The sequence below is a fragment of the Balaenoptera borealis genome (genome assembly GCF_965194805.1).
Source record: "Balaenoptera borealis genome assembly, chromosome: 20".
Lineage (NCBI taxonomy): Eukaryota > Metazoa > Chordata > Mammalia > Artiodactyla > Balaenopteridae > Balaenoptera > Balaenoptera borealis.
In genome coordinates, this window is record NC_138879.1 from 53730132 (window position 1) to 53750862 (window position 20731).

Here is a 20731-nt window from a genome sequence, read left to right on the forward strand (position 1 = left end):
GGCAATTCACTCAGCCTCCCTGCCTCAGTCTCCTTACTTGTAAACAGGGGAGCACCGGATGGATGCTCTCTAAGAGCTGCTCCCACACTTTCCTAACTCCACTGGGCTCTCAGACAGTAATGCCCTTGGTAAGTCGGGTGGTTGCAAGACCTGCCCTGACCCCTGGGTGGTGGCTGGGATGAATTCTACTGTCAGCTGTCACTTCTCAGCGTGTCAGTGTCCCCCAGTCACCCATTCCCCTAGGATCCTGGTCTGTGGCTCTCTGTGACCCTGGAAGAACAGAAGATGCCTGACCTCATAAACACTTCTAAGTGAAGAACTCTGGCTTCCCTGCAGACTGAAATCCCCGGATATCATGGCAACTCTTCTCTCAAAGGCCCGGGAGACTATTAACTTGCTTCTGGACTGCGTTCTGAATCGTAAAGGGATGCTGCAACCCTGGCCTCCAGAAAGGGGGGTTTATGCTACCTTAATACAAACGGCAAGCACCTGGCAAGCTTATGTTGGAGGCACTGAACTCAGCCTTGTGGGCGGTAAAGAACAGGGCGATGTGGTCACACAGCCCATGGGAAGAAGACCCAAAGGAAGACTTCAGGAACGTTTCAAAACCACAGTGTTAGCGCTCCCTCTTTTTGTTCCTTTCATTTAACCCAAGCTCGCCTTTTAAGATTTGCAGGAGACCCGCTGAATCCTGGCATTTCTAGGATTTAGTGGTGTATTAGTTCCTATGGCCACTGTACCAAATTCCCATGAACTTTGGTGGCTTAAAACAACAGAAATTTATTCTCTCACAGTTCTGGAGGCCAGAAATTTGAAATCAGTATCACTGGATTAAAATCAAGGGCTGTGCTTTCTCCAGAGGCTCTGGAGGAGAATCAGTTCCTTGCTTCTTTCAGCTCCTGGTAGCTGCCAATATTCCTTGGCTTGTGGCCACATCACTCTAATTTCTGCCTCTGTCTTCACATGGCCTTCCCTCTTCTATCGTTTCGGATCTCCCTTTCCCTCCCTCTTATAAGGACACGTGATGGCATTTAGGGCCCACCCAGATAATCCACCATGATCTTCCCATCTCAAGATCCTTACCTTAATCACATCTGCAAAGACCCCTTTTTGCCATATAAGGTAACACTCAAATGTTCCAGGAATTAAGACATAGATATCTTGGGGGGTGGGGAACATTTTTCAGCCTACTGCAGTTGGTCACATCAATTGTCCGTAATTTTGTGCTTTGATTAATTTTAATGAATCTGTAGTGCACTCCTATTCTGTGCCAGGCAGTCTGTTAAACACTGGGGATTCAAAGGGAAAAGACACAGTTCCTGTCTCAAGAAGCTCATGGATTCGTCAGGGAAACAATATGATATTAACAGCCACAGGAAAAGCCTCCAAGGCCTTGGAGGTACCCAGAATTCATCACTAAGAGTTCAGATTCCTTATCAAAGTCTACAAGGCTCTGCATACTCTGGCCTGTACTGACCTCTCTGACCTTACCTCCCACCACTCCCCATCTCGCTCACCAAGCCCCCACCAAACTGACCTTCCTCCCGTTCCTTACACAAGTCAAGCTCTGCCTCAGGATCTTTGCACTTGCTGTTTCCTTTCCCTGGAACGCACGGTCCCCCTGTCCCCCCACCATATCCCCAAAGCTCCCTTCATCACTTAACTCTGCTCTGCTGGATCCTTCTCAGAGAGTCCCCCACCCCCAAGAACCTTGTCTAAAATCCACCTCCCCTCCTGGCACTCTGTCGCCTCCTTTGCTTTATTTGTGTTCCTAGCTCCTATCACCACCTCCACAAGCATTTTGAGATGTGATGACCAGAACTTCCCAGAAGATACTAAACTCAAATGCATCCTGTTCATATTGCCAATTTTCTTACTTTTTTGGCCTTAGTAAGACATTGAGCTAAGTTTCAAGTGGATTAGGATGGTGTTGGGGTGGGGCCTCTTGTAGGAGGAATTTGTAAATGAAAGGAGCCATTTTTCATTTGTCACAATGATGTGTGTGTGTGGGGGGGGTGGTGGCATGTGACCGAGTGGCATTTAGTGGACAGGAGTCAGGGATGCTGAATGACTATTCTGCCCCAAATGCCAACAGCACCTCTGCGGAGAAACTGTCTTAAGGAAAGAGTTTGTATTTGAGTCCTAAAATAGTATTTTTCAATTGTACTTGATAACCTTTCACCCTAGAAGAGTATTTCAAATTATTTCTCCCCCAATACATCACCTTCTGCTAAACCTGTCTGTGTCCCACGAACCATTTGCACAACTTCTAGAGATCCTGCAATTCACCCTCTTCCTCCTGATGTCACTCCAGGCCCATCTCTACATTTGCTGGTTTCAGTGAGGGGACCCCCTCCTTCAGATTTTGTGTAAATGTTCAGTGAGCCAAGCCCCAACTCTGGGCTCAGAAGTCCCCCACGATTTTCCCCACCCAGAGAATCATCCTTTTATTTGTACCCTTTGTTTCCTTCCTCCAAGGCCAGTCTTCCACCCATGACAAAGCTTCCCCGGAAGGTGACCCATTTTCTTTATTGTAATAGTGTTCAGGGTGGGACCTTGTCAAAAGCTTTGTGCAAATGAAAATAAATTACATCTGCTGGTTCCCCTTATCCACAGGCATTTTTCACCCCTTCAAAGAGCTCTGGTAGATTACAGGATTTGGTGGATTTGGGGTTTGTATGGGTTTCTCTGCCCAACTCTGGAATCCTCAGCCAAGAAGCCAGCAATAGGGGAGGGCCTGAGCGAAGATGCAGATAAACAGCACTGACGCAACGGACAGCCCCCCTCAGGAAACCTACACACTATACCCGCTTGCTCTTACATGCTCTAAAACCCTTTCCAGAACAGTCACATCTCCTGACGTTCCTATCGAGGAACCTGGGATCCCTTGAGCAATCTCCATGAGGCTGATCAGGGGAGCTGGGCTCTCAAAACCTCGAAATGAGAGGAGGCCCCTAAACTCTTCCAGGGTGAGTGATCTGAGGATTAGGAGTAGTAAAACACCAAAAAAATCCCGAACACCCTCAACCATCATACATTGAGCATCTACTCTGCCAGCTTCTTTCTTTTTACAGGTGCATCTTTCTAATCACCCTGTCAAGCCTATGAGGTAAGTGTGATGACCCCCATTTCACCGTGAGAAAACTGATGGGTTTCCTCCTCGATGGCTGAAGCAACTTGCTCAGGGTCACACAATTAAGTTGTGAATTGGAATCAAGGTTTGTCGAAGTCAAGTTCTTTCTGTTTCCGAAAGTAACACAATCAATACAGACTCCATTGAACCTTCTGGGGAGGCCAGGTGCCTGCATCGATTTCCTCTGCTGCTACAATTTCCAGTCTATGTTGGAAGTCCTGGGAACCACTTCATTTAACGTGTGTTCTCTTAACTGGACCAGGTGTGCTCAGAAGCACAGTCAAGCCAGGTCACAGCTCATACTTCTGGTAGACCTGGATCCCCTCTCCTGTCTAAAGATGGCTGAGACCCATTTGAATCAGATAACGTCAGCCAAGCCCGTCTTGCCCACAGGTGCTGACTAAGAGCTCCAAACACTGGAACCAGACCATTTCAGTTCAAATCTCTGCTCTTCTCATCAGTGATATGAGCTTCAGCAAATTACTTTCCTGAGTCTCAGTTTCCTCCTCTGTAAAATGGAGCTAATAATATCCCTATCTCATAAGGTTCTTACAGGGATTATGAGTTCATGACTGACAAAGTGCTCAGAAGAGGGCTTGGCACACAGCAAGCATTATATAAATGTTTGACTTCAAAAGTAAAACCCTCAGTCATGCCCAAGGTGAAGGTCCCTCAGGTCATCTCATTTCTCCAAAGCCCTGACTCTCTTCCCGTCCTCCTTCCTTGCAAACCATTAGCCTGTGCCATCTGGTGCCTCCCCCATTATGGGATGTTCCCTCCCCTGCATCCTCACCCTGTTCACTGGTTGTCCCCAATCCCCCTGCCGCCTTCATGCTTACCCCCAAGCCTGGCCCTCCCCTGAGGCCCCACTCACGCTGTTCAGTGGGGCTGTTCTTCACCCACAACGCACACACCCAGTGCCCAGGCAGGGGGAGCTGTTTTCCTCTTCAATCCCCATGATTCTTTCCATCTTCATGAAAACGACAGCAACCCCTGCTCCTTTAAGGCCAGAACCACACAGTTGTCCCACCATCCACATCTCATCCATGCCATCTCCTCCCCATCGAGGTCACTCTTCTCTTTCTTTGAAGAGGTTGATGCCGAAAGCTCGGCCTCTGTGCACCGGTGCCGAATCAAATCTCAGAGACAGAGTTCTGGGTGAAGTAGAAAAGAATAGCTTTATTGCTTTGCCAGGCAAAGGGGGACATAGCGGGTTCGTGCCCTTCAAAAACTGTGTGTCCCAACCGGGTGAATATGGTGAGGAGTTTTACAGCAGTGGTTCAAGGGCGGGGTTGCTGATAAGTATCAGGCTCCGTGCAGGGCCTGTATTCCTTTAATCCGGCCTCAGGTGATCTGATCTCTGAAGAATGCTTCATCAAGTGTTAGCATCTTCCATTTGTTGGGGGTTTAGTTCTGCAAAAGAGCGAAGATATTGTTATGTGTATCCCTTGAGGCGAACCCAGGAACCTGTCCCAAGGCTGCACTATTTTTTCTTGACTGCTACCCCCCTTGTCTCTGCATCCCCTCCCTTCCCTGATTAGCAACTGTTTGAACCTACCCTTTGGAACTCAGAGGTCACGGAGGCTGGACAGAGAAAGGCTCTCGTGCCCAGGAGCCCCACAGGGTGCTGCTCGGTTTCAAGATCAGCATCTGGGTCAGCAAGCCCGGATGTTGGTCCTGAGGATCTTTTATCCCCGGTGGGCAGGCCATCTGGTCAACCTCCCCATCTTCAGACACCTCCCCCTCTGCTTCCCAGCAGAAACCCCCCTCTTGCCCTTGGCGGGGCTTGTCATCACCCACAGCTCAGCATTGTACCACCTCTGGAATCCTTGGTGCAGGCATCCAGTTTGGGACCATGGTCTCCTCAGTTATTCCCACCTCATCACTTCTATCTTTCTGACCCTCTAGACCAGCTCTAACAGAACTTTCTGTGATGATGGAAATGATCTTTTTTTTTTTAATTAAAAATTTCTTTTTTGTCCACACAGCACATGGGATATTAGTTCCCTGACCAGGGATTGAACCTGTGCCCCCTGCATTGGAAGCACGGAGTCTTAACCTCTGGACCACCAGGGACGTCCCAATGGAAAAGTTCTTTACTGGCGCTGTCCAAGTCAGGGGCAATGGAGGAACTTAGCTTTACATTTTATTGAATTTTAACTCATTCAAGCTGAAATGGAACATGTGACATGTGGTTATTGGCTACTGTCTTGAACAGCAAGGGCTCTGGACCCCGGCCTGTTTCTTCTCCTATCAGTGGCTTGTCTTCACCACCTTATCTCTTGAGCTTTGTCTCCATGGTCCATCACATCAGCCACATTGTCCCTCTGTCCCACCTCCTGGAAAAAACCTTCAAGTCTGGATTAATCCAACGGTTCTACTTTCTCCAGGTCTACACAGGGGCCGCTGAGCACTGCTGGGGCATGACTTTGCTGGGCGGCATTCTTTCTCATAGATGGTCCAACTGCAATAGGTCTTTGAATTCTGCCCAGCAAGCATTATCCCCTTCTCCATAATGACCCAATCAAGACTTCCTGCCTTTCCAAATCTGCTCCCTCACTCTCAGCAGGTGGTATTACTTCCTATTCTTTTGTAACAAGAGATGCTTTCGGACCACCTGACCACCTGTTTTACAAGGCTAGTTTTATCTGTCTTCAACCTACTTCTTCCTATCAACATTTAGGCATGTTCAAATAGCCTTATCTTATAAACAACAATAAAAAAATCCCAACCTTCCCTCAATCCCATGTCACCTTCCAATCACCCTATCTCTTTCCTGCCACTTGTTTTCACACTTCTGGCAAGTTGTCTACCCTTGCTATCTCCACTTTCTCACCTCCCATTCACTCTATAACCTGGGGCGGTCTGGCTTCTGTCCCCACCACTCCTCTGCCACTACCAGGCAAGGTCACCAAGGACTTCCTTGTAGTTCAATCCAAAGTACTCTTTCAGATCTTATCTTGACCTTGAAGGCATGCGACACGGCTCACCGCCCCTCCTTCCTTGAAACTTGCCCGTTGGTGTCTAATACACCAGAGTCTCCTAGTTTTCTCCCTCCTACTCTGGCTACTTCTAAGTTTTCATGAAACGGCCACATTCTCGTCTCCCTAAGGTGACTCTCGGGCTTCTCAGGTAAGGCTTGGTGCCAAGAATGGAGGCTCCCCCTCCTGATGGCATTCCTGGCCCAAACACCTGGGAGCGTGTTTTCTCACCCAAGAGCCTCACTGTTCTGTTTTGAAACACCAGTTTGTACTGTGAATCCCGCCACTCAGAGCCTGACACGCCTTTTTGGGTGTGTATTTATAACCCCCACTTTGAGAAGCTCTCACCACACTTGGACATCTGTTTTTTTGCATTTGTCCCCTCAAAGGGCAATATGCTATAGGGACACTGACAAATTAGAAGGCGTCAGGAGAGGCTGCAGAGTGGTTGGCAAAGTGTCCTGCGAGAACTCATTAAAAGAACTGGGGGTGGGGTGGGGGGTGTGTGGAACTTCCCTGGTGGCGCAGTGGTTAAGAATCCGCCTGCCAACGCAGGAGACACGGGTTCGAGCCCTGGTCTGGAAAGATCCTACATGCCGCAGAGCAACTAAGCCCGTGCGCCACAGCTACTGAGCCTGTGCTCTAGAGCCCGTGAGCCACAACTACTGAAGTCCACGCCCCTAGAGCCCATCCTCTGCAACAAGAGAAGCCACCGCAATGAGAAGCCCGCGCACCGCAACAAAGAGTAGCCCCTGCTCTCCGCAACTAGAGAAAGCCTGCATGCAGCAACGAAGACACAACGCAGCCAAAAAAAAAAAAAAAAAAAACTGGGGGACTTCCCTGGCAGTCCAGTGGTTAAGACTCCACGCTTCCACTGCAGTGGGCATGGGTTCGATCCCTGGTTGGGGAACTAAGATCCCTCATGTCGCACAGTGTGGCCAAAAAAAAAAAAAAAGAACTGGGAACATTTTGCCTAGAAGAAAGAAAACTGAGGGATGATACTTCCAACATTTGAAGAGGTGAAGAGGTAGAGCCTTGGTCAAGGCGGCTGTGTGGAATTGGAATGGAACCAACTGTACAAGTGGCAGGGAGGAGGGTTTTCCCAGAATGTTGTGGACCTCCACGATGCAAGGTGACAGCCCTACCCACCAGGATCCACTGCGGAAGATAAGCTTAGACCTAAGTGATCACAATAAAAGTGGAAATTGCCCCATCGCCCATACACACATGCTTCCTGAAGACCACTGGCCTAAGCTCAGCTGGCGAGGTGCACCCCAGGGAGGATAATTTCGAACTTGCTGCCACACAAGGTCCAACAAAAGCTCTGGCACAGAAACAACATAGCAGGAAGAAGGCTTCAGAACGCTGGGCAATCCAGTCTTGAAGATACTCCAAAATAGACCAAGTTGGGTGGGCAGTGAGTGGGGTACTCCAATGTACCTCTTTCAGACCCATTCTTGTCAGGATGTCTTCCTGACTTGTGTTTTGTTGTGATGCCATTGGCTTACATTATGGCCCATCACAGAAACCCTCCGAGAGGTTTAGGGTTGGTGAGGATGTTTGCTTGTTACCTCACACTGTGTTCTCTTTATGAGGCCCCTCAGGAGAAATTCCTGTCTGATTTTAGTACCAAGAGTAGTAATTCTCTTGAGTAATAGGTCTGTTTTTATCTCATGGACACTTGGAATTGTGTAACTGACATAGTCTCCTTTTCACTTTGGCTGTGGGAAAGCTCAGGGACAAATTTGTGGCCCACTCCCAGAAGATGAATAGGGCATCCCAGGGAGTGTTTTACCTTTATTCCCATCTCTACTTTGCCTTCCCTCTTGGTTTTTCTTCTCTTAGCTCTCCTTATTTTACTGTACACAATCAAGAACAGGCAAGCAAAAATAAACAAAAATCACCTGTAATCTCACTATCCAGAGATACCCACGATTAGCAATGTTGTCTTTTTATGCATATTTTAAAAAAATAAAAATGAGAGTATACTGTGCCTAGTGTTTTTTGGGGGGGCATAGTGTTTTGTAATTTCCTTTTTTCATTTTATAATATGTCACGAACGTCTTTCCATGTGATTAAATGTTCTTCTTTAAATAACTTGAAATTTCTATGAAGATCTAGCAATTTAATACTACCGACGAACATTTCTACATCCCCTTGCTCTGTGCCTGGCTTTATGTACATTCACATGTACATTTATACGACAGTACACCCACGTAGATGATCTAAGTACGATATTTATGTACACATATTATAAGCTATAATATTCATATGTGTTAACTCATTTGATGCTCAGAACTCTGTGAGATAGAGATTGTTGTCCCCTTTTTACAAATGGGGAAACCAAGGCACAGAAAGATGCAAAACTTGCCAAGGTCACACTCGGGCTCCAAAGCCTGTGCTCCTTAACTGCTGTGTTGCCTTTCAGTATGCCGTTGGGATTTCACAGTCCACAGGGTTAAACATTAAAAAAAAAAAAAGAAACGTTTATCTCCTTCCACCTCACTTTCTAATTTATGTTATTTTGCCTTGTTTTAAGTACCTTGTAAGTCACCTGAAATCCCCCTCTGCCACAAGGCAAGGCATAAATAAACAGTGTAGAGGTGGTACATGGCACAAGAAGGCAAAGTTAAAATGTTACCCCAGGGGAGGGGATGAATCCAGGCTGTCCTGCAGTGGAGTGGATTTCTTTCCTTGGGCTGCGGTGAACTCCCATCCCTGCAAGTTCACCGCAGCCCAAGGGTGCAGTGAACTTGGGTGGCTGTCTCTCAGGGAGGCTGGGGAAGGCTGTGGTCCAAGGAGACTGAGCTGGGCCAGACTAGCCCTGAGGCCCCTTCTTAGATTCCCACAGTTTATGAAAATACCAGTAAGACAAAATGAGGCACTCAATGGAGTGAATGCAGCAAGTCAGCTGTTGGGCCAGAACCAGGATCCTGGGCTTTCAAGCCAGGTCTATTACTTGCTCACTCATCTAAAAGTAACAACCGCAATTCAGTTCCAAACTCTCAGCCCCGTGTATTTCCCCAAAGTGCTTTGGCTGCTGCTGCAAGATGGTCAAAGGATGCTATTACCGTCCTCCCCCCTTTTGTTAAGGTGGCAGAGAAGGAGGCAAGGAGAAGCTGGGTGGCCCCGAGGATGTCCCATGAGACTCGAATTGGGTGGGATCATCCATTTGACAAATGTGAGGCGAGGAAGGAGCCAAGTTTCTATGCCTGGATTTGATGTTTACTCGCTGGCAGATCTTAGGCAAGTTTCTTCACCTCCTGAGACCTCAGTTTCCTCATCTGCAAAATGAAGCTTAATACCTACTCTGCAAAGCTGTTGTGGGCTCCCACAAGATAGTATGGGCCACAGCACCCTTAAACACTGAGCCAGTAAGTACCTACAGGGCTGCCTCTGGATCTGGGGAGGGCTAGGCTGCCCCCAGCCTGAGGCTGGCAGAGCCGTCTGGGAGGGGCGTTGGCCATGCCCAGGTGCTGTCCCGCTTTTTTCCCTCTTCAGCCTCCAGCCCACCACAGCTCCCCGGGCAGGAAAAGGGCCGCTTTCCCGACAGATAGGCCCACCGCACGGTGACAACTGTGGGGGAGGGGGGCGGGGGAGCAGCTCTTTCTCTCCGGACCCCAGGGGCTTCGGGCGGGAGGGGTGAGCCAGCGGAGGCTCCATCTTCCTCGGCTGTTCCTTACGATCCCGGGCTGTCTGCCCACGGGGCACGGCCCTGTGCCCTGTGCCACCGGGGCCATCAGGCCGGGTTAGAGGAAGGCCCGACCCCGGCGCAGCAAAGAAAACAAACACAGATGTGTTTGCCTGGGACCAAGAGGGAGTAAATCGCCCCCTCCCCCCGGCCTGCGCGCTCCCCCGGGCGTGGGGCCGGCGGAAACCTGCGGGACTCTCCGCGCAGCGCGGGGCCGGAGCGACGGGGACAGACCGCGGCCGGCCCCTCCTCCCTCCGCGGGGTGCGCGCCGGGCCCAGCCCCCTCTCCGGGGTTTCCCCGGGCGCTCTCCTTGCTTTCCCTTTGTCTCTGCTTCTCCTTCTCGGGCGCCCCGGTTCCCACCCGCTCGTGTCCTCGCTCTCTCCGGGTCCCGGGCCGCTTCCCTTTAACTTTCTTCTTTCCCGGGGTTAAAACTTTGCTAGCGAGCGGGCGGCTGCTCGCCGACGTTATTGGCCGGCGCCCCGCCCGGCGGCCCCGCCCCCCGCCCCCGCGCTCCCCTCCGCCCCCCACTCCCTGCGCGAGTGGCGGCGGCGGCGGAGCCTTCGGGGGCGTGCGTGCGTGTGTGAGTGCGCGCCAGCCAGCGGGAGTGTGTGTGCGCCCCGGGCGCGGGCTGGGCGGCACTCGCACCGCGGCGGGAGCGCCGGGAGCCGGGCGGCCGCGTCGTCACTCGGGCGGGAGAGGCGGCGGCGGCGGCCGGGCCGGGGCTGGGGCAGCGGCGGCCGCGCCGGGCATGGAGCTGGCAAGCCCGCGCTGAGGCAGGGCGCCCCTGCTAGCAGCCAGCGAGAGGCTCTCCGCCGTCCGGCGCGCGGGCTCCCCGGCCGGGGCCGGGCAAACTTTTCTTTCTCTTTTGCCCTCTCCTGAGGTAAAGTCCCGAACGCGGACTCGCCGGCGGGGGTGCGATCTGGGACAGCTGAGCGGGACCCCGGGCTGCGGGAGGAGGGGGCGCGGGCCGTGCGGGCTCGGGGGGCCCACGAGCTGCCCTGCGTCCGAGTTTGGGGTGCTGGCGGGCCGGCCGCGGACGGGCGGACGGGCGCGGGCCGGACCCTCGGGCGGCGTGGAGGCGGCGGCGGGGAAGCCGAGCGATGGCCCGCGGCCCCGGCTCGCCGCCGGCCGGGAAGGAGAGGCGCGGGTGGTGCGGGCTTGGGGCCCCCGGATTCGCCTGCCTCCCCGGGACGCGGGGGAGTGAGGCGGGAGTTCGTTCGGCCGCGGGCTTGGTGCGGGGGAAGCCGGGCGTTCGCCCGCGCCCCAGCTCGCCGCCCCGCCGGGGGGTGGAGGGCGCGGGGCGGCCTGGCTGAGCGCGGCTCCCCTCTCTCCGCAGGCGCCTTCTGCGGCGGGCGGACCGACTCCTCGGCGCGGCGGGGCCGGGGCAGGCTGGACGCAGCATGATGCGCGCAATGTGGGAGGCGCTGGCGGCGCTGGCGGCGGTGGCGTGCCTGGTGGGCGCGGTGCGCGGCGGGCCCGGGCTCAGCATGTTCGCCGGCCAGGCGGCGCAGCCCGACCCCTGCTCGGACGAGAACGGCCACCCGCGCCGCTGCATCCCGGACTTTGTCAACGCGGCCTTCGGCAAGGACGTGCGCGTGTCCAGCACCTGCGGCCGGCCCGCCGGGCGCTACTGCGTGGTGAGCGAGCGCGGCGAGGAGCGGCTGCGCTCCTGCCACCTCTGCAACGCGTCGGACCCCAAGAAGGCGCACCCGCCCGCCTTCCTCACCGATCTGAACAACCCGCACAACCTGACGTGCTGGCAGTCCGAGAACTACCTGCAGTTCCCGCACAACGTCACGCTCACGCTGTCGCTCGGCAAGAAGTTCGAGGTGACCTATGTGAGCCTGCAGTTCTGCTCGCCACGGCCCGAGTCCATGGCCATCTACAAGTCCATGGACTACGGGCGCACGTGGGTGCCCTTCCAGTTCTACTCCACTCAGTGCCGCAAGATGTACAACCGGCCGCACCGTGCGCCCATCACCAAGCAGAACGAGCAGGAGGCCGTGTGCACCGACTCGCACACCGACATGCGCCCGCTCTCGGGCGGCCTCATCGCCTTCAGCACGCTGGACGGGCGGCCCTCGGCGCACGACTTCGACAACTCGCCCGTGCTGCAAGACTGGGTCACGGCCACCGACATCCGCGTGGCCTTCAGCCGCCTGCACACGTTCGGCGACGAGAACGAGGACGACTCAGAGCTGGCGCGCGACTCGTACTTCTACGCCGTGTCCGACCTGCAGGTGGGCGGCCGCTGCAAGTGCAATGGCCACGCGGCCCGCTGCGTGCGCGACCGCGACGACAGCTTGGTGTGCGACTGCAGGCACAACACGGCCGGCCCGGAGTGCGACCGCTGCAAGCCCTTCCACTACGACCGGCCCTGGCAGCGCGCCACAGCCCGCGAGGCCAACGAGTGCGTGGGTGAGTGGGGCGCCGCGGGGACGCGGGCGGCGGGCGGGGACCCGGGCGGCTGCTCCCGGGCCTCGCGACCGAAGGTTCCCGAGGATCGCCCGCTTCGTGGATGTGGTGGGGATGGTGGGAGGCGCGTTCCTGGAAATCGGGCACCGCGGAGCGCAGAGAGCTGGTCCGCTCGCGCTCGTGGCGCTGGCCGTGGACGCTCGGGTTTGCGTTCAAAGCGCTGTGCGAAGCCAAGATGTGGGGTGAGGGCTTTGCCGAAAATTTGCCGACCGGTTCCCCTAAGCCCAGATCCAAAGGCACACGCTCCTTGCCTTCCCCTCAGTTTGGCGGGACCCTGGCGTCCACCTCCGCCCCAACCCCCTCCCCTAGGGCTGCAGCTGCGCGCGCTGTTGGGGACCCCGGCCCGGTTCCCGGGAAGTTCCAGCTCCACGACCACAAATCCTTTGGGAGATGGCAAAGGGATTTGCAGTTTGGGGCCAATTCGGTACACGACGACTATCACTCCTGCGTCCTCTATTTGTCTTTTATGGTTTGAAAATAGATATATTTTTTTCCTTTGGACAGCGTGTTTGTGTTAGCAAAAGAATGATGTGATTTAAATTAATTACTATCTACAGATTACAAAAGAGAGTTCACTAATTATGTTAAACTAATTCAATCCCGCTCCAAAAAAGTATACCAGATTTTTTTTGTTGTTGTTAGCGTCAGGGTTCGGTGAAATTAAACAGTTCCGAATTAACTAAGGGCCCAGATTCTCGATTTCATGGGGTTTCAGTTCCTGAAAGAGAAATCTGACAAAACCGGCACTGGTGGATACTGTTGGGTCGGAAATGAGGCTTAAGAAAAAAGGATCCGTTCTGTTTCTGAATCATACAACTTTGCTGCTGTAGAAACTCTGCGGCATCAGTTTCTCCCCAGGAGGACAAAAAAAAAAAAAAAAAGGAGGGGAAAGGTAGTAAGACCATACTCTGCTTTTCCAGTATGAGATGTAAATGCCCAAATCTCATGTTTTATTTTAATGAAGATCATCAACGTCAATCGTCAATATAGTTGGTCAGTACGCCCTTGGGTGTTCATCTTTCGTGGAATATAGACGTTTCCTCCCCCTTCCCCTCCCCCCAGCCCCACACAGCCGGTGTGAGTCTCTTCAATTGCTTCGGCCTCTGAGGCACATTACAAAGTTTGCTGGTCCCCACAAACACACGTTTTGAGGTCTGGTTCTGATTAATTGTGTCATGTTGTTGTCGAATAGTTTGTGCCTCATGACTGTGGATGTAGACTTTTGGAATGGAAAACATGTTTTGGAGAAGCCCAGTCGGCACTGAGGCCCAGGCAGGCGTCCTGGTCTGAAGAGGGCTGTTCTCCTGTTGCGTGGCGGGGCCTCCATCTTTGCACTCCAAGTGTACGCTTTTGCAGACCTAATTGTCCTTCCCCCTCCTTTAAGGGACGGAACTGGTTGCCTGTTGGAAGAGACTTTTCAGGATTTGGTGGCGAGATAGTGGTTACACCCCGGCTTAGTCGTCTTTGAGAATTAAAACTCCTTTGATCTGCTCCATTCCTTCAGAACTGTTGGTTTTTCCCATTTCTTCTCTTTCTTCTCCCCTTTCCTCTTTTCTTTTCTTCCTTTTGTGCGTAAAAACCTTTTATTGACATTTAAAAGGCCTCCCAGGGTTTTGCTATCAGTTTTAGTATGTATGTGCATATGAAAGATAACTTCTCATTGTCACCAGCAGGGTCTGATTGGAAAAAACACAAGTGAATACATTGAGGCAGATAAACTGGCTATGAAGGTAGCATTTTACTGGCTTGAAGATTCCTCTTAGCAGGGGTGGTATTGTTCAGATACCACCCACCCCCATCTCTCCCTGTCAGTTTATGTAACCCGCAATTGTTATAACAATGGCCACGTACTTGAAATAATTTCTATAGTCGAGGATTTTGTCTTTTGACCGAAGCACTAACTCTGTGCACAAATTGGATTGACCGGGTTTTTTTTTTTTTAAACCAAATTGAGCAATCAACATATTAACTAACGTAATTAGTAAGCCTTTTTGTTCAAAAAGTTTAATTAGGCCTAATAAGTACATAATCTACATGACAAATAATCGGCTAGCAATATTTTCTGGTTTTTACTGAAGTTATTTTAATTCTCAGTAGTTAAAGTATCTTTAAATCTTGCCAATTATTCAGTCATCTCATAAAAGCCAAGCCAATTCAACGATGTTAAAGTTATTTATAGTTTCCTTTTTGAATAGATGTTCTGATACCTTGTAGATATAGCCTCGGGAATGTCAGGTTGAAGTTCCCATAAAGTCTTAATTGAAGTCTTAGTGATTTTTCCATCATTCCACAAAAGAGAAAGCCAGCAAAGACAATTTAGAAGTGATTTACAATTAAAGGTCGAGCTTTTTATGAAAAGGCCCTGAAGTGGAGATATGTGAATGAATTAGTATTTGACAGGTGTTCTGAGACACTACAGGGCACTGTGCTAGGAAAAAGCATTAATGAATCCTTCAAACACTAACTTTTGTACTCTCAGCAGCTCAGATTTTTTCCCCAACATAATCCCATCTTGTGAATTTCACACTGTTGACATATTAAGTCAAGCTACCCAGATTATTTACAACTAAGGCAAAGTAGAGTATATTTTTAATTCTCAAAATGAGTTTTGATTAAAAATGAAGCATTATCACTGTCTTTGCCTTTCTAAAATAATGAGACATGAGATAATAAAGTGGCATCGTTCCCTAGGTTAACCCTCTCATCCCCCACTCCCCCCGCAGTCCTAAAACTTGGAAAAAAATCGATGTTATTATTTGACGAAATGGTTCTACACAGGGCTGAGGTGCTTTCGGTTTACTAAGAAATGCATATATCCTATCGGTTTTCTTTGGTCCAGCTTTCTTTTTGGGGTTGTTTCAAGGTTAAGTTCTCTATGGAATAAACATGAACTTTTGTAAGGTCCAATTTTATTTTAAATGCAATTTTGGACTTCTTCCGGAGAAGAGAAAACCCAAAACAATATGAAAGAGAAGCCTATGTATAACGTTACGGCCTCGACAGCTCTCCGTGGAATAGCTAAATACTTTCTTCCGCCCATGTGTATCAGCAGTGTTCACATGCTCTTACACACATGTGCATTTGTATTCATTGTGTAAAGAAGCATCCATGCATGGTGGTGGGGGGTGTACATTCAAGAGAAAATGCATGAACAGTTTTAAACCACCTGGGTTGCTAGGCCCTTTTATACCCCTCTTCTTTTTTTTAAAAAAGAGCATCTGAAGACCATATTGTGTTTCATAAATTATTGACATCAGTTTTAATCAGTGTCCCCCTGACGTCGGAGCTGTGTTAGTATTTAGTGCCTGACGAAGCATGCTGTTTAATCTTACTGTGGGGATGTCAGCATGAACCCCTGCCTGGTTTGTGACAGGGTGAGCTTATGAAAACTCGTTTTGCGACTCACTCTATGGCTTGGCGTTGCCCAGCTGAAACCCAAAACCCACACAAAAGACGTCTCTGCAAGATGAGCACCGTGCTGGGGCTGGCCTCCTGTGGTCGTGGGTACCTGCAACATAATGCTCGTAATTGTTTAAACATGGCTTTGGGAGGGGGTTCCTCAGGCTGTAAATGGCTCTGGTGCTTGGGCCTACCATCATTTTCCCCGGCAGGAGAGGGAGGTTATATGGGAGGCGTTGCCATGAGAAATCTAATGCCCCGATAAAGACTCTTGCAAAATCAGAAGGCTAAAATGATTTGCTGCTCAGTCTGGTACATGGGGATAGATAAGTGAATGCTGTTATAGTCCTAGTAATTATTGTAATTATTGTCATCATAATGACATAATGTAATCATAATGTAAATTATGATTAACCCTTGAGGGCTTATTTTTTGCCAAACACTCGGATTAATTTAGTCATTTAATCACTGTGACTATGCTAATAATAGGCCCTATTTATTGTCCTTATTTTACAGAGGAGGAAACCATAACCGAGAGATATTAAATGGTTTACCCAAAGCCATATAGCTAGTAGGTGGTGGAGCTAGGACTCCAGTCTGATGCTTTATGCTTGGTTTTATTGCATCCTCTGTGCTGCCTCCCCATAGAACGGATGGATGGATAAATGAACAGCAATTACATGTACAGGTCGACCTCAGAGATATTGCGGGTTCAGTTCCAGACCACAGCAATAAGGCAAGTCACACGAATTTCTCGGTTTCCCAGTGCCTATAAAAGTTGTTCACACCATACTGTAGTCTATCAAGTGTGCAATAGCATTATGTCTAAAAAAATGTACATACCTTAATTAAAAAATACTTCATTGCTAACAAATGCTAACCATCGTCTGAACCTTCTGAGAGTCACAGTAGTAACATCAAAGATCACCGATGACAGATTACCATAGCACATATAATAATAATGGAAAAGTTTGAAATATTGCAAAGAATTACCAAAGTGTGACACAGAGGTATGAAGTGAGCAAATGCTGTTGCAAAAACAGCGCCACTAGACCCGCTCGAGGCTGGGTTGCCTCACACCTTCAAGTTGTAAGAAACACAATATCTGCGAAGTTCAATAAAGCAAAGTGCAGTAAAGTGAGGTCTGCCGGTAGAGGAGAATTCGAGGAGAATAGTCAGAACAGCCTGGTATCTAGCAAGCTTGTTACCTCTTGCTAGAATTAGAGGTGTGTTGTATTGCATGACGTTATGTCATATGATGTCATATATCATACTCATATTTATTATGTTCATACACACTTAAGTATGAAACTGTATATAAGAAGTCATCCTTGATTGTAGCCATCAGGCCTAGTGGGAGCTGGGAGATTTTAGGAATGTAAGTGAAGAGGGTTTAAGCACCTTTGTGTGGGTTCTCAGCGTGCACAGGTGTTGCTGATGGCCAAGTCTTTCTTTCTTTTCTTTTCTTTTCTTTTTTTTACTTTTTGGCCACGCCGAGCAGCATGTGGGATCTTAGTTCCGGACCAGGGATCGAACCTGCACTGGAAGCGTGGAGTCTAAACCACTGGACCTCCAGGGAAGTCCTGGCCAAGTCTTTCTTGATTTCAGGGCCCATGATCCCTCTCAAAGGTGGTGGAACAGAGGTCGTAATCAGAAAATCCTTTCTAAGAAGCCCTTCTCCTTTGTCCCTAGTGTTCAGTATCCCGTTGTTTCTCTGGAACACACTGAAAAAAGCGTAGGAAGTGGCTAGGGAGTGTTGTTGTTAAAGAGGGGGCTTTAGTGGCATATTCTGGTTGCCGGCGTGGTGCTGGTAGGTGCCGGGCATGTGTGTCAGCGGCACAGGACTGTCATTTATCGCTGTTAGCCCCGTGGCAGCTGGAGTGAGGGTCTCTGCTGGGGTCCTCATTAGCACCTGGTGGGCCCGGAGGTTGCTCCCCGCTCTGCCCAGAGAAGCCAGACAGAGCCGTGTCAAGGTGCACCTTCTGGGGTGCGTCTGTGCCTTTCCAAGGCTTTGCCAAGGTCTCCTTTGGCCCTGCCCAGACTTCTCCCTGACTTCCTTCTCCTGTAGAAAAATGAGATCCTCGGAAAAGTATTTGAGACTTTATGTCCAGAGTAAACATTGGAAAGGCAGTGGGTTGAAATTCAGATGTTCCCTGGAAGGAATCCCCTCATTTTCTGCTCGCAGCTGGTATCGATATTTCCTTCTTGAGATGAGTTGTGCTTTTCATTAAGTAAATTTTTTGTCTTGGGATTAAACCAACATTGTATTCTTAATAGACTTTTATGTTTACACTTCAAAAGTCCACTGGGTTGTTACTCGTGTTACCTTGATGGCTTCCACAGCGTCTGCTATACACACTGGCCTCACCAAAATAAATGGCTCTCTAGGGAACTGGATTGTAAACCGGTCTTATCTGTCGATGCTCTAGTACGGGTATTTTGTGAGCCAGTATTTTTTTTTTTTTTCCTTTCAGAAGTGATAATCATACCTTGGGTTTCTGCAGTGCCTTTAATTAGAGGAAGACTGGAGGTCTTGGAGAGGTTTTGAAATGCTCAGGTTTTAAGCCTGATACTTGCAGAGTGGCCTACAGCATTTTGCCTGTCATCTGGAAAGACACACATCAGCCCTTGTGGTCTGCGAAGCCTCGGAAGACGTGGCGTTGGTTTGGGTGGCCCGGGAGTTAGAATGCCTGTCCGGGGGGTGTTGGGTTGCACCCTGAAGGCAGACCACAAACCCCTACTAAGTGCCAGACATTGTACCAGGTGCTTTACATGTGCTTTATGTCAGTGAGTCAGATTTCCACGAAGGAGGCCTTTCGAAACCAGCTGTCGCTGCCACCAAAGGGCAGTTTTTACACAAACAAAACTGAATGTAGACAGGGTACATCTTGGCTCGTTCAGTGACGCTGTTGTATACACAGAGAGCAGGGGGTATCAGTGGCACTCGTTTCGAGGGCTGATCACATAAAAGCATGTCCTGTTGTAACCAGCTCCGAGGGATGGTTCCCAACGGTGCCTGAAATCATTGAGCTGCCTGCGACAGTCCTCGGACACAGGGCTATTTGCCTCCGCGCTGTCTGCTGTCTTGAGGTTCGATGTGTACAGCACGTGGAGAGTTCAGGATTGCATTTCTGGAGTCTTATTCCAAAAATGTAGCTCTATTATAAACTTGGAATTAGATTTTCATTTGCCTTTGGAGCGTTATATAATTTATGGGAATTCCCCCTAAGTCAGAAGGCAGAGACCCATTCCATTTGTCAGTTCCTTGCCTGTAGAGATAATACTTCCTTCCCATCCCCAGCTCCTTGGAGGCCTTGGCTGGGTGTGTGTTCAGCCCTGACTATATTATTTTGTGCCAGTTCTGCTCTCTGACCGAGAGAAGGGACTGTGTGTGCAATGGATGTTTCTATCTGCTGCATCCACTGGCACTAAGAGAACAAGGGAAGATGTCCTCAAGGGGACAGGTGTACCAGTGGTTCAGAAGTAGTGCCAAAGAATGGAGAAGTGTACTCTGCCTTTGCCTCTGGTGTGGTCATTCCTGGAGATCCTGAGTCTTCTGCCATCAGGGTCATTGTATTAGCTAGAGGTAAGGCTATAATCACGTTGCAGTGCATTTGTGCATATAAAGACGATCCAGAAGAAAGATTTCCTTGTGGGTATGGCGGGCTTCTAGGTTATTTGAAGGGGTGAGTGGTTTTTCAGAGGTCAAAGTAAATTTGTTGGGTGAGAACCTTGAAAGGTAGAAAGTAATACTGAGAGGAACAGAAAGTTCACTATATCAACTGATAATCAATGAATCCTCTCAACTCAGCCTAGAAGGAGGCTCTAGAAGTCTGTCTCTGTGGAGGATTCAGGACTAGCCTATGTAAGATGTGCGAGGTATCAGCCTTCTGTGCAGGTGGTCCAGTTTTAGTTGAGGGCCCATTCATGCCCCTTCCTGGCTGGTGCTATGGCTAGATTTTCTAGATTTTCCCCGGTCCTTTACTGCCTCCAGATAAGAGAGGTTTTTGGTTGTCATGTCCAATTTTTCACACATTCCAGAGGCTCCACACCAAAGTTAGACAATCTGTAGGACGACAGGCACCTTTAAAGGGGCTGGGTTTGAATAAATGAGTCTTAGGTAACAAGGAAATAAGGTAGATTCTCTTTTAGTTTCCTGAGCACCAATATGTTGCATTACGTTCCATATTTGATGGAACATCCCAAAGGGATGGACACTTCCCGCCGCCTGATTGCGGTTGTTGGGTCTTCTGATTTCATCTGTTCCTGCTTGGAGTGGCTGTGGTGAGTACTTGGCAAACGTATCACCCCTTCCCAATTCTGAAACCAGGGCAGACATCACTAATCAATCACTGCACTCTTTTCTCCTAAGTCCAGAAATGGTCTTAGGGTATTAGACTCCTTTTCAATGTAATACCCTAGGCAGCCGTTACTCCTTAGAGTTAGCCTAGGAGATAAAATCTAAGACCAAGGGTCCCGGGAGACCTTCCCCGGCTCCCCTAGTCTGCAGACAGAGAAGTACACTGTAAGTGGACGTTTCTGGAGCAATCAGTGGTCAGGTGACTCTGTTGGGTCTGGGGATGGAAAGCAGTGGGAAGTGATGCCCTCCCCGCAGGTGGGATGCAGTCTCATCGGGCCTGAGGCTCTTCCCACCTGAGAAGTCGGGCCCTGGACCCCACACCAGGTCTGCGCGGCATCGGGAGACAGAACTCTACACAGGCAAGGGCTCTGCTTACATTTGGGCTGACACAGAAAGTGCCGAACAATAACAGCGCCAGTCCCAGCATGAAAAAGGAAACACATTGTGTTTACAGATACAGAGCTTGGCCTCCGAAACAAGAAAGTACCTTTGGGTCGGGCGCCCCAGGGCAGGGCTGTTGGACAGCGGCCCCCCTGCTCTGAGTCCTGCGGCCAACGCGTTTCCTCTCCCCGCAGCCAGACCTCAAGAGGTGGGCAGGTCGATCGAAGCCAACTCTTTCTTCCCAGACCCAGCCCTGTCTCACTCCACAGCTCAGACCTGGGGAGAATTCATTGTGAGAAAGTGCTCGACC

General features: G+C 50.2%; 1 protein-coding gene across 3 annotated transcripts in view; it reads left to right on the plus strand.

The window, feature by feature from the left end:
- The first annotated feature begins 10353 nt into the window (after positions 1 to 10353).
- The window catches only part of NTN1 (netrin 1), a 193064-nt gene continuing 182686 nt past the window's right edge, over positions 10354 to 20731 (plus strand). For 2 of the 3 annotated variants that reach the window (XM_082372898.1, XM_082372900.1), the window contains exons 1-2: positions 10393 to 10686; positions 11143 to 12224. In XM_082372898.1, the coding sequence (XP_082229024.1) occupies positions 11207 to 12224 (1018 nt within the window). In that variant the 5' untranslated portion in view covers positions 10393 to 10686; positions 11143 to 11206. The other variant, XM_082372899.1, reaches the window with a different exon arrangement.